The sequence below is a fragment of the Limanda limanda genome, chromosome 22 (genome assembly GCF_963576545.1).
Source record: "Limanda limanda chromosome 22, fLimLim1.1, whole genome shotgun sequence".
NCBI classification, from domain to species: Eukaryota; Metazoa; Chordata; class Actinopteri; order Pleuronectiformes; family Pleuronectidae; genus Limanda; species Limanda limanda.
Genome location: NC_083657.1, coordinates 3,804,748 through 3,817,983, shown reverse-complemented (window position 1 = coordinate 3,817,983; position 13,236 = coordinate 3,804,748). Strand labels below are relative to the sequence as shown.

General features: G+C 42.5%; 1 protein-coding gene across 1 annotated transcript; it reads right to left on the bottom strand.

Moving 5' to 3' along the window:
• Positions 1-604: 604 nt before the first annotated feature.
• On the bottom strand, positions 605-11,679 carry LOC132996284 (uncharacterized). The gene is made up of 11 exons (XM_061066628.1): positions 11,566-11,679; positions 10,985-11,172; positions 10,519-10,656; positions 10,282-10,420; positions 10,017-10,194; positions 9,137-9,278; positions 2,287-2,430; positions 2,122-2,174; positions 1,964-2,020; positions 1,546-1,625; positions 605-1,243 (listed from the first exon to the last, which is right to left on the bottom strand). Exons 1-11 carry the CDS (start codon positions 11,677-11,679, stop codon positions 1,175-1,177), a joined length of 1,302 nt encoding a protein of 433 aa, XP_060922611.1. The 3' UTR covers positions 605-1,174.
• Between the last annotated feature and the right edge of the window lie 1,557 nt (positions 11,680-13,236).

Here is a 13,236-nt window from a genome sequence, read left to right as displayed (position 1 = left end):
AGTCGTTGGGTTTAGTTATTTAAATCCAGAGCCTGGCCCATGTCTTTAGCAACAAGGAAATGTTATTGTGTAATTCTGGTTTAAGTCTATGACCTTTTAAAGGTTAAATATCAGCTATATTTTCACAAAACGACAATACGGTCGTGTTTGGTAGCCGGGAAAAAAACACGTCATCAGTGGTGGCGTGAGTGGCCCAGTCCTTCTCATTTTTCTTGTATGTGGTCCTCGGGACAAAAAGTTTGGACACCCCTGGTCTAAAACATTACTTTGTTAAAAATGAGTGATGATCGTAAAAGTGTAAACACTGTTAAGAGATTTGAACATTTACAGTTCAATCAATGTCCACTAGGGCATTCCCATTTTTTAATGAAGGTCAGGAGACACCATTAAAAGACCAAGAACAGTGTTGCGGGTGGAAATCAAAGGCAGGAGGCGTCGTTCTCAAGTTAAAATTAAGCAAGTTTATTCAGAGGTCACAGGTCAGGAAACTGCAGTGTCTAGCAAATGAGCATGCATGGGTCCATGCATGGGCCATCAGTCCTGCTCAGGAAAAATGGCGCTGAGACAAAGTACGCACATAGCTTTTATAGCGATACCGGGCGTGACAGAGGTTCTTGAACGCGCGGCATTGCCTCGTTGGCTGGTTCACAAGGCAGTCCCGCCCTCCTGGCGTCACTGGGTCTTCTTCCTGGCGTTGCATGATGACGTGCACGCTGAGTCGCGGTTACTAGAGTTCATAAGCATATTGCCTCGGTGTGTGTGCTCATTTTATGTGTGTGTACTGATGTGTGGGACGTACCATGCACAGGAGAGAGGATGTCTCAGAACTAATATAATGAAGTGATTCATGAAGCAAGATGTTTGAAAACCTGTTATCTGTCCGCTATGGCAGACTCCCTTTTTGATAGGAGCTGAGGTTGAGAAGCAGGAGAAGAACTATGTGTTATGCGTGTGTGTTTACGCTATGTGTCTCTGACTACACGTTAAAGTGTGTGTATGTGTGTGAACAGTGGTGTATTGTCAATAACAGCTACTAAATGGACCTTGATAAAAACAAAGCCCAGTTTCCCCAGTTCAACCTTTAAATTTAAATGAAAACTTCTTAGATTTTGTGCACGAGTGGATAGGTGACCACGATGAAGCGGCAGGGGTCCCCAGTGGCTGTAGTTTCCAGTTACACCTTCCTCAGTAACGTCAGATTGGCGCTGGGTGGCAATCCGAGTTTCACCAGTTCGTTTTTAAGCTGTAGGAGAAAACAGAGCGATGCTGAGATATGATCATATTTGCCTTAGATGTGATGGTATGTGTGTCAGGACATTAACTTGAGTAGAGTAACTGAGGACTTGTGCTTTCTAAATTAAGTTCTGATCTTAATATTAAGTGCATGCTTGAAACAAATTAAATATCTGCTCTTCAGCTTCTATGTCTAAACAGGATCAGGAAGAAGATAACAAAAATGAAAACTGGAACAGTGACAGATTTGAAGTGCCTGTGTGATATCTGATGCTCTGACAGGATGTGTGGTTTGGATAGGAAGACACTGACCTGCTGTACGACCGCACTCCTGATGTCTTCCTCAGTCAGAGCCACCACAGAGGAAATTCTCGCGGTCAAGCGAATGACAACTAGAAAGACAGTGAATCAACAGGTCAGGCCAGAACAGCTGGTTTATTCTCATGCTACTACACAACGTGAATCACGTCTAAATTAAATTAATTACACAGTCCAATCGTCAACTGAAAAACATATTTTAGAAGCCACATATTTTCTGCAGGGCCCGGCCAACCTGATCGTTTCCTGAAAGTAGGAATGAGGTGTGGAGCAAGATGTTCTTTCACATAGTATCAGCAGTATTGAGTTCTATGGTTGTATCTGTGCCAGGACTGGGCCAACGTTTCCATTCTCACTCACACCATTTACAGTGTTGTTAGTGGTGAAGTGATAGAGTGAATGGTAGTCGTACTTGTTTGGGACGATGGCGTAGGTCCCTCTGAAGTTGGTTCAGCGCTTGGTGATGGATCTGTTGGAAAGATCAAATACGAGCCGTGCTCAACCTTTACCTGCGTATGAACTCACCAGTGTAATTTGAGTCGTGAACAGACAAAGGAGGGTGTATCTCACCGTTTCCAACACTGACGATGACACATCGCTGCTCAGAGTGATACTTTGTTGAACTGAGGAAAAGAATCAAACACAATTAAACCAAATAATCACCCTTTAGAGAACACTTCAGCTTCCCTTCATCAAATTACACGACTGTTTGCTTGTACTTGAAGAAGTACTGACTTGGAAAGTGCTTGGACAATGAAGCAAATGGGTTGGCTCTCTCCCTCCTCGCTCTGAGACGGCGTCCAGCTCAGGGTAAACTGACCTGGTCCTGATCTGGTCTGGTTCACGTTGTGCGGCCCGCTGAACAGCAGCTCAGAGACCCTTTAACAAGCGGGAGAAGAAAATGATCGTGAAACATGGAGGAGGCGGGGTTTATGACCTGTACTTCAGCCAGCCACCAGGGGCGATCAAGATGCTATGGCTTTTACTTTTGGGAGCTGTCGCATCCTCCATCTTTATTTACAGTCGGGTTTTAATTCGATTTTAGCTCAAATTACATACCCAAAAAGTGTTATTATCACTTTTAGGGTGATATTGTCCAAATGTCTGAAGAGGATTTTGATTTTCCTTTTACTCACGTGGAGAAAGTTGCAGCTGCTTTAATGCTGATGTCAAGGGTCTGATTGACGGGGGTGTAAAGTCGAGCTCTGTTGGCCGGTGTTGGAGGCAGGAACGCTGGCAGATAGAGTCCCTCTGTGCAGGATGGCACCGCAGGATCCACTGGACACACAAAATCAAACTTCTCGACGGATGCTTTAAAATAGCCATAGCTTAGTAATTTCAGTAGGACTAAACAAATGATAGAAATGGATAAATAAACCCCAAATCTTTGGTGAGCCCATGGCATTGGTTGCAATTCTATATATGAAAAGTGCCCAAAATATCTGTGTAGAGAACTTAAAACATTCTATTCCATTGACAAAAACATCAGCCATCGCTGCGCCGCCAACCCAAGTTCATGAAGCTCCCTCTAACCACCGCTACTCCTTTGGGGCAGACTGTTGCGAAACAGGCCGGGGACAGCCAGTTAGCATGCTAGCTTCAGTCAAACCAAAGAGGCGATAGACATAAAAGCAACACAAGAGATAACATTGGTGTTGGTGGTGGTGTTAGCTGTAATGCTAGCTATGTAGCAGGGTCTACAGACACATTGTCAGTTCTAGGCAGACACAGCTGAGGTTGACGGGAGAAGTAGTGTTGATAGTTCTGTTGATATTTTGCCGTTTACCAAACAAATTGGAGAAACCACCAGATGATGGTGCTATAGTCAATGTGAATGTTCCTTATGAGTTTCAAGGCATCCTTCAAATAGTTGTTGAGACATTTTAAGCTAAACCATTAATGTGAAGCTCACAGGTCATTAGGGTTCATCCTCTGGATCATGGTTATCGTGGATCCAGTGGTTGTCAAAATATTTCAAAGTGGTTGCCAAGGTTGCAAGAAATTTCTGTTTAACATCCGGCTGTCAAATCAAGAAATCTTACCCTGTAGAACAAATTGGACAGGTATTTTGCTGATAGCGTTGTTTGTAGTTATCTTCGTCTGGAAGCTTCCGCCTTGAGTCAGGGTGATCGTCTGTCTGGGAAAGTCCTCCATCACCAGTTGGACTGCGTATGGACCTTCATCACTGCTGGTGGAGGCGCTGAATGACAGAGTACACGACTGCAAAAGGATCATGTACAAATTGTAACAAGGTCACCAGTCTCTGTGTTTATAAGATATACAAGAGAATCACAGTTGGAGACTCACCGGTGAGAGGCGGAGGACAGACGCTGGCGTGCAGGGGTTACACTCTGACAGTTCTTTTTTTCCGTATCTACATTTGACCTTGTCTCCGTCAGGGTCAAACGCCAACTGGTTGAAATCTCTCTGACAGTTTGAAGGAACTCTGGGAGAGAGACATAGGCCACTTTACACCTGCATTAAAATGTGTGTTGTCTCCAGATTACATCTAGAAACGATTATGATCTGACTGCATGGTATTAATGTGTCTGTAAAAACCACACAGAGATCTGATCACTGTCTCACCTCACATCCTCACATCACATTCTCAGGTGATGAAAAAACATTGTAAATTGTAAATTTTAATCATGAATATTCTATTTCTAAAAAATGTGACCGGTGTAAATCATATTAAATCAATAACCATCAACAAATCACATGGCGTGAGGAGGTTACCTCACAAGTGGCAGGATGGTGGTCTGAGGGGACGCGTTGGCCCTGCTGGTGTCGGAACGGATCCTCAGATCGACTAGCGTCACGGCTCTCCATGCTGAGATGCCAATTCCAATGTCCTCTATCCGGTCACCAGTGTTCAACCTTCAGTGGGAGTTGAGTTTAAGTCAGTTTCCCATGCACAGACCCTGAGTGTACCGCGGTTGTGCTAATACCAAAGCCCCAGCATGAAGAGTATAATAAATCGATTGCCAGAAGATCATGTTTTTGCTTCGTCAGTAGTTCAGGTTAGAGGTCATTAGTTGAGATCGTAGTGATGGTTAACAGAATCAACTAATCACGAAATAAACTCTCCTGTGTCGAAGTCCGGCGTTGTTACTTTTGGGAGGCTCGTCTAAATTTTGTCAAATTTCTCCTTTATTTCTTACAGTGTCTAGTTGCACTTACCACAGCTGAAAAGCACCGATGTCGGGAACCTGCCGAGTCATGACTCCCTCGAACTGGAACCAGTCACCGCTGCTCTCCTCGTACACTCTGTTCAGCGTCAAAGAACTCTGACTCCCACAGTTCCCGGTTAAGCAAAACCACGTGACACTGCCTCGAGAGTCGAAGTTCATTTTATAGCGAAGGACGACCTGTAACGTTACCGCAAAGACCATCGTGATTCTACTAAGTGATTTACATTTTTTCCTTTATTGTTCAGTATTGCACAATATGTTTGATTATTCACGTAGTATTTTGTGTGATATAGCAACTGCCAATCTGTCAACTTCTTACCTATTTAAATACTCACTTATACTTAGGCACAATACGTTTTGTTTTGTTTTCAGGATTTTTCTTAATTTAATTTTTTTGTGTAGTAATGTAGTAATTGACAATTTTGACTATTTGCACACATCCAGAGAAACATACTTTTACCCATACACCCATAGATACATTTTTACTCACCTAAGTTCAGTATTTTCCAATATATTACTGATAATTTCATGACCTTATTCACAGCCTCTTTACTTTTAAATGCTTTTTGTTTTTTGTGTTTGAAGCTAAATATCGTTCAAATCATTAAAGTATCTATATGTGTTGTTATTATTATTATTTATAATATTATATAATCATAATTATAATAACATGAAAATCGGATAAGAAGATAAAACTCAGTTTTAAAAGAATAAATAAAAGAGTAAAAACACTTAACGTGTGACAGACATTTCACCAGCACCACCCATTACAAAAGTAAAGACTAGAATTATATAAAATTACGGAATGTGGTACAAAACAGTTTAGCTTTGATTCAAAGGAAGCGACTGACTTAACCTGCTCCATTTCCTTGTATTTTAGTTTGTAGAATCCACTTTGTTGCATTGTTCTTAGGAGCTATAACGTTTTAAATTAGAGCATTGAACGCATTTTCTAGCCTTTAAAAAATAATGATCCCACTTTTTAAGTTCTGCTGTTTCCATTTAGCCCCACTTTTCTGCATTTGTTACAGAAATCGGTCAAACGTCTAATTTCAAAAGATATATAAATTATTTAAAAGAGAAACCTTACGTACCGTGCTAATTCCATCTGAGCTGCGGCCTTTTGGGTAGAAGGTCATGACCGTTCCACTAAAAGTAGATGTCTGGGGGCTGACCAGCAGCAGCAGCAGCAGTAGAGACAGCGACATGGTGCAAGTGTGAGTCGCTCTGCCCAAACACAGTGATTAAGTACCAACCCTGTGGATTAATTAATACCTCATCCAACAAGCTACGCAGGTAATTTTCTGGATTGAGGAAACGGCCTTGTGTTGCTATTAAAAGATCATGATCAGAATAGACAAATGGTCAACTGTGGTGAATATTTTAACCCATAAACGGGTGGTAAAACAGTTTATACTCCTAACCCTGGTAGAGTAGACGTACGACACTGTTGTTATAACTTTTTGTAAGTGAATAAGGAGGCGGAGCTGAGGTTAAACAAATTATGTTTTTATTAAAACATACATTTAGCATCTTTAACCTTGGATTCTGTAACTGTCACGTAAAACATGAGGAAAGATCAGTAAAATATGCAGCATGTAGAGTCGTTGGATTTACTTATTTAAATCCAGAACCTGGCACATGTCTTAAGCACCAAGGAAATGTTATTGTGTAATTCTGGTTTTAGTCTATGGCTTTTTAAAGGTTGAATATCAGCTATATTTTCACAAAACGACAATACGGTCGTGTTTGGTAGCCGGGAAAAAAACACGTCACCAGCAGGTGAGCTTCCAGAGACAGGTCAAGCAACAGACTGATAGAAATATGAAGAATAGTCTAAAACAGGGGTGTCCAAACTACGGCCTGCGGGCCAACTGCGGCCCGCCATCCATTTCTTATTGGCCCGCATCAAAGTCTAAAAATATAATATATAAAAAATGTAAAAAAAACTAGCAATTTTTTAAACTAACAATTTTGAAGCACTTAAATGGCACTTACTTATAGCACTTTGTAGTTTTGCTTTACTTTTTTAAGAAATTGTACTGTCTTGATTCTTGTTGTTCTGGGTTTGTACCCTAGGGGTTGATGCACTTATTGTAAGTTGCTTTGGACAAAAGCGTCAGCTAAATGAAATGTAATGTAACACAATGGACCATGGCCCACTGTATTGCACTTCTCAGTTTAGACACAAGGTGGCGCCAAACTCACCCCTGACTTGCCAGCTGTCCCTCAGAAGGCCGCCACGCCCTCCCGCCCTGAGCGGCGCGGTTGAGTTGCACTGTCAACAATCCGCTCCAGGGCAGGGGAATGGGGGGGGGCGTGGCCCAGTCCTTCGCATTTTTTTTGTATGTGGTCCTTGGGACAAAAGGTTTGGACACCCCTGGTCTAAAACATTACTTTGTTAAAAATAATAGTGATGATCAGAAAAGTTTAAACACTGTAAAGAAATTTGAACATTTACAGTTCAATCAATGTCCACTAGGGCAATCCCATTTGTTAATGAAGATCAGGAGACATCATTAAAAGACCAAGAACAGCTACTAAATGGACCTTGATAAAACCATACCCAGTTTCCCCAGTTCAACCTTTAAATTTAAATGAAAACTTCTTAGAATTTGTTCACGAGTGGATAGGTGACCACGATGAATCAGCAGGGGTCCCCATTGGCTGTAATTTCCAGTTACACCTTCCCCAGTAACGTCAGATTTGTGCTGGGTGTCAATCCGAGTTTCACCAGTTCGTTTTTAAGCTGTAGGAGAAAACAGAGCGATGCTTAAATATGATCATATTTGCCTTAGATGTGATGGTATGTGTGTCGGGACATTAACTTGAGTAGAGTGACTGAGGACTTGTACTTTCTAAATTAAGTTCTTCTCTTAATAAACGGTGCATGCTTGAAACTAATTAAATATCTGCTCTTCAGCTTCTATGTGGAAACAGGATCAGGAAGAAGATAAAAAAAATTAAAACTGGAACAGTGACATGTTTGAAGTGCCTGTGTGATATCTGATGCTCTGACAGGATGTGTGGTTTGGATAGAAGGACACTGACCTGCTGTACGACCGTACTCCTGATGTCTTCCTCAGTCAGAGCCACCACAGAGGAAATCCTCGCCGTCAAGCGAATGACAACTAGAAAGACAGTGAATCAACAGGTCAGGCCAGAACAGCTGGTTTACTTTCATTTTACTACACAACATGAATCACGTGTTAATTAAATTATTTACACAGTTCAATCGTTGAATGAAAAACATATTTTAGAAGCCACATATTTTCTGCAGGGCCCGGCCAACCTGGTCGTTTCCTGAAAGTAGGAATGAGGAGTGGAGCAAGATGTTCTCTCACATAGTTTCAACAGTATTGAGTTCTATGGTTGTATCTGTGCCAGGACTGGGCCAACGTTTCCATTCTCACTCACACCGTTTACAGTGTTGTTAGTGGTGAAGTGATAGAGTGAATGGTAATCGTACTTGGTTGGGACGATGGCGTAGACCCCTCTGATGGTGTAGGTCCCTCTGAAGTTGGTGCAGCGCTTGGTGATGGATCTGTTGGAAAGATCAAACACGAGCCGTGCTCAACCTTTACCTGCGTATGAACTCAGCAGTGTAATTTGAATCGTGAACAGACAAAGGAGGGTGTATCTCACCGTTTCCAACACTGACGATGATACATCGCAGCTCAGAGTGATACTTTGTTGAACTGAGGAAAAGAATCAAACGCAATTAAACCAAATAATAGCCCTTTAGAGAACACTTCAGCTTCCCTTCATCAAATTACACAACTGCTTGCTTGTACTTGAAGAAGTACTGACTTGGAAAGTGCTTGGACAATGAAGCAGATGGGTTGGCTCTCTCCCTCCTCGCTCTGAGACGGCGTCCAGCTCAGGGTAAACTGACCTGGTCCTGATCTGGTCTGGTTCACGTTGTGCGGCCCGCTGAACAGCAGCTCAGAAACCCTTTAACAAGCGGGAGAAGAAAATGATCTTGAAACATGGAGGAGGCAGGGTTTATTACCTGTACTTCAGCCAGCCACCATGGGCGATCAAGATGCTATGGCTTTTACTTTTGGGAGGTGTCTCATCCTCCATCTTTATTTACAGTTGGGTTTCAATTCGATTTGAGCTAAAAATACATAGGCTACCCAAAAAGTTATATTATTATATATCGATGATCTTTCACTCTTTGACATTTTTTTTTAAGGTTTTTTAAAACTTTTCAAGACCTGCAGACACCCTGGTTAGCATTCCTGGCTAACTAGCGCGTTACTTGCTGTTGTCACCTCCTCCATTAGGGTCAAGTTCCACTGGTTCGGAACCAGAGTTTCTGGACATGAGGTTCAATCGCAGAACGTTCTGTCCAAATGTCTAAAGAGGATTTGGATTTTCCTTTTACTCACATGGAGAAAGTTGCAGCTGCGCTAATGCTGATGTCCAGGGTCTGATTGACGTGGGTGTAAAGTCGAGCTCTGTTGGCCGGTGTTGGAGGCAGGAACGCTGGCAGATAGAGTCCCTCTGTGCAGGATGGCACCGCAGGATCCACTGGACACACAAAATCAAACTCCTCAAAGGATGTTTTAAAATAGCCATAGCTTAGTTACTTCAGTAGGACTAAACAAATGATAGAAATGGAGAAAGAAACCCCAAATCTTTGGTGAGCCCATGGCATTGGTTGCACTTCTACATATGAAAAGTACCAAAAATATCTGTGGAGAGAATTTAAAACATTCTAGTCCATTGACAAAAACATCAGCCATCGCTGTGCCGCCAAGACAAGTTTATAAAACGGCCTCTGACCACCGATCCGTCTTTGGGGCAGACTGTTGTAAAACAGGCTGTGGACAGCCAGTTAGCATGCTAGCTTCAGTAAAACCAAACAGGTGATTGACATAAAATCAACACAAAAGATAACATTGGTGTTGTTGGTGGTGTTAGCGGTAATGCTAGCTATGTAGCAGGGTCTACAGACACATTGGCAGTTCTGGGCAGACACAGCTGAGGTTGACGGGAGAAGTAGTGTTGATAGTTCTGTTGATATTTTGCCGTTTATGATGGTGCTATAGTCAATGTGAATGTTCCTTATGAGTTTCAAGGCATGCTTCCAATAGTTGTTGAGACATTTTAAGCTAAACCGTTAATGTGAAGCTCACAGGTCATTAGGGTTCATCCTCTGGATCATGGTTATCGTGGATCCAGTGGTTGGCAAAATATTTCAACGTGGTTGCTAACGTTGCAAAAAAATTCTGTTTAACATCAGGCTGTCAAATCAAGAAATCTTACCCTGTAGAACAAATTGGACAGGTATTTTGCTGATAGCGTTGTTTGTAGTTATCTTCGTCTGGAAGCTTCCGCCTTGAGTCAGGGTGATCGTCTGTCTGGGAAAGTCCTCCATCACCAGCTGGACTGCGTACGGACCTTCATCACTGCTGGTGGAGGCGCCGAATGACAGAGTACACGACTGCAAAAGGATCATGTACAAATTGTAACAAGGTCACCAGTCTCTGCGTTTATAAGATATACAAGAGAATCACTGTTGGAGACTTACCGGTGAGAGGCGGAGGACAGACGGTGGCGTGCAGGGGCTACACTCTGACAGTGATGCGTTTCCATATCTGCATTTGACCTTGTCTCCGTCAGGGTCAAACGCCAACAGGTTGAAATCTCTCTGACAGTTGGAAGGAACTCTGGGAGAGAGACATACGCTACTTTACACCTGCATTAAAATGTGTGTTGTCTCCAGATTATATCTCGAAATTATTATGTGTAGGCTTGAGGAGGTTACCTCACAAGTGGCAGGATGGTGGTCTGAGGGGACGCGTTGGCCCTGCTGGTGTCGGAACGGTTCCTCAGATCCACCAGCGTCACGGCTCTCCATGCTGAGATGCCATTTCTGTTACTTATCCAGGCAGCACTGTTCAACCTTCAGTGGGAGTTGAGTTTAAGTCAGTTTCCAAAGCACAGACCCTGAGTGTACCTTGTTTGTGCAAATACCAAAGCCCCAGCATGAAGAGTATTAACTAATCAATCGATTGCCGGAAGATCATGTTTTTGGTTTGTCAGTAGTTCAGGTTAGAGGTCATTAGATGTCATGATGTTACGGTTATAGAACGATCATAGTTAGTTTACAGAATCAACTAATCACGAAATAAACTCTCCTGTGTTGAAGTCCGCCGTTGTTTCTTTTGGGAGGCTCATTGCAATTTTGTCAAAGTTCTCCTTTATTTCTTACAGTGTCATGTTGCACTTACCACAGCTGAAAAGCACCGCTGTCGGGAACCTGCCGAGTCATGACTCCCCCATTCTGGTACCACTTTGCGCTGCTCTCCTCGTACACTCTGTTCAGCGTCAAGGAACTCTGATTCCCACAGTTCCCCCTGAAGCACCTCCACGCGTCGCCGGCTCGAGATTCGAAGTTCATCTTATAGCGAAGGACGACCTGTAACGTTACTGCAAAGACCTTCGTGATTCTACTGAGACGTGATCTACCTGGATAACAGGATAATCATCACATGAGCCAAAGCTCCATACAGAGACAACAAGAACCAATGTGATTTACTTTTTTCCCTTTATTGTTCAGTATTGCACAATATCCTGCCCCATTTCCTTGTATTTAAATTTGTAGAATCCACTTTGTTGCATTGTTCTTTGAACTATAACCTTTTCAAATACACATTTGAATGCATTTTCTAGCCTTTAATAAATAATGATCCCACTTCATAAGATCTGCCGTTTTCCCTTTAGCCCAACTTTCCTGCATTTGTTACAGAAATCGTTCAAACGTCTAATTTCAAAAGATGAATCTGTTATTTGAAAGAGAAACCTTACGCACCGTGACCGATCCATCTGGGCTGCGGTCTTTTGGGTAGAAGGTCATGACCGTTCCCATAAAATGAGATGTCTGGGAGCTGCCCAGCAGCAGCAGCAGCAGCAGAGACAGCGACATGTTGCAAGTGTGAGTCGCTCTGCCCAAACACCGTGATTAAATACCAACACTGGGGTTTACTTGATGCCACATCCAACAAGCTAAGCAGGAAACGTTCTGGAATGAGGAAACGTCCTTGTTTTGCTTTTAAAAGATCATTATCAGAATAGATAAATGGTTGAGTGTGGTAAATATTTTAACCCATAAACAGGTGGTAAAACAGTTTATACTTCTAACCCTGGTAGAGTAGACGTACGACACTGTTGTTATAACTTTTTGTAAGTGAATGAGGAGGCGGAGCTGAGGTTAAACAAATTATGTTTTAATAAAACAAACATTTAGCATCTATAACCTGGGATTCTGTAACTGTCACGTACAACATGAGTAAAATTCTGTAAAATGTGCAGCATGTAGAGTCGTTGGATTTAGTTATTTAAATCCAGAGCCTGGCCCATGTCTTTAGCAACAAGGAAATGTTATTGTGTAATTCTGGTTTAAGTCTATGACCTTTTAAAGGTTAAATATCAGCTATATTTTCACAAAACGACAATACGGTCGTGTTTGGTAGCCGGGAAAAAAACACGTCATCAGTGGTGGCGTGAGTGGCCCAGTCCTTCTCATTTTTCTTGTATGTGGTCCTCGGGACAAAAAGTTTGGACACCCCTGGTCTAAAACATTACTTTGTTAAAAATGAGTGATGATCGTAAAAGTGTAAACACTGTTAAGAGATTTGAACATTTACAGTTCAATCAATGTCCACTAGGGCATTCCCATTTTTTAATGAAGGTCAGGAGACACCATTAAAAGACCAAGAACAGTGTTGCGGGTGGAAATCAAAGGCAGGAGGCGTCGTTCTCAAGTTAAAATTAAGCAAGTTTATTCAGAGGTCACAGGTCAGGAAACTGCAGTGTCTAGCAAATGAGCATGCATGGGTCCATGCATGGGCCATCAGTCCTGCTCAGGAAAAATGGCGCTGAGACAAAGTACGCACATAGCTTTTATATCGATACCGGGCGTGACAGAGGTTCTTGAACGCGCGGCATTGCCTCGTTGGCTGGTTCACAAGGCAGTCCCGCCCTCCTGGCGTCACTGGGTCTTCTTCCTGGCGTTGCATGATGACGTGCACGCTGAGTCGCGGTTACTAGAGTTCATAAGCATATTGCCTCGGTGTGTGTGCTCATTTTATGTGTGTGTACTGATGTGTGGGACGTACCATGCACAGGAGAGAGGATGTCTCAGAACTAATATAATGAAGTGATTCATGAAGCAAGATGTTTGAAAACCTGTTATCTGTCCGCTATGGCAGACTCCCTTTTTGATAGGAGCTGAGGTTGAGAAGCAGGAGAAGAACTATGTGTTATGCGTGTGTGTTTACGCTATGTGTCTCTGACTACACGTTAAAGTGTGTGCAGTGTTGGGAAGGATACTTTGAAAACGTATTCCGTTACAGAATACAGAATACATGCACAAAAATGTAATCTGTAACGTATTCCATTACATTAACTTATCTGAGTAACGTATTCTGAATACTTGGAATACTTCCGGTTTGTATTGCATTTTTTAAGTGTATGATTGCGG

Excerpts from the sequence above, each read along its gene's own strand:
- LOC132996284 (XM_061066628.1), bottom strand. The coding sequence starts at position 11,679 with ATGTCGCTGTCTCTGCTGCTGCTGCTGCTGCTGGGCAGCTCCCAGACA. Across the intron at positions 2,431-9,136 it reads GCAGCTGCAACTTTCTCCAT|GGTCTCTGAGCTGCTGTTCA; the intron begins GTGAGTAAAAGG and ends CGCTTGTTAAAG. Across the intron at positions 2,021-2,121 it reads CATCGTCAGTGTTGGAAACG|ATCCATCACCAAGCGCTGAA; the intron begins GTGAGATACACC and ends TCTTTCCAACAG.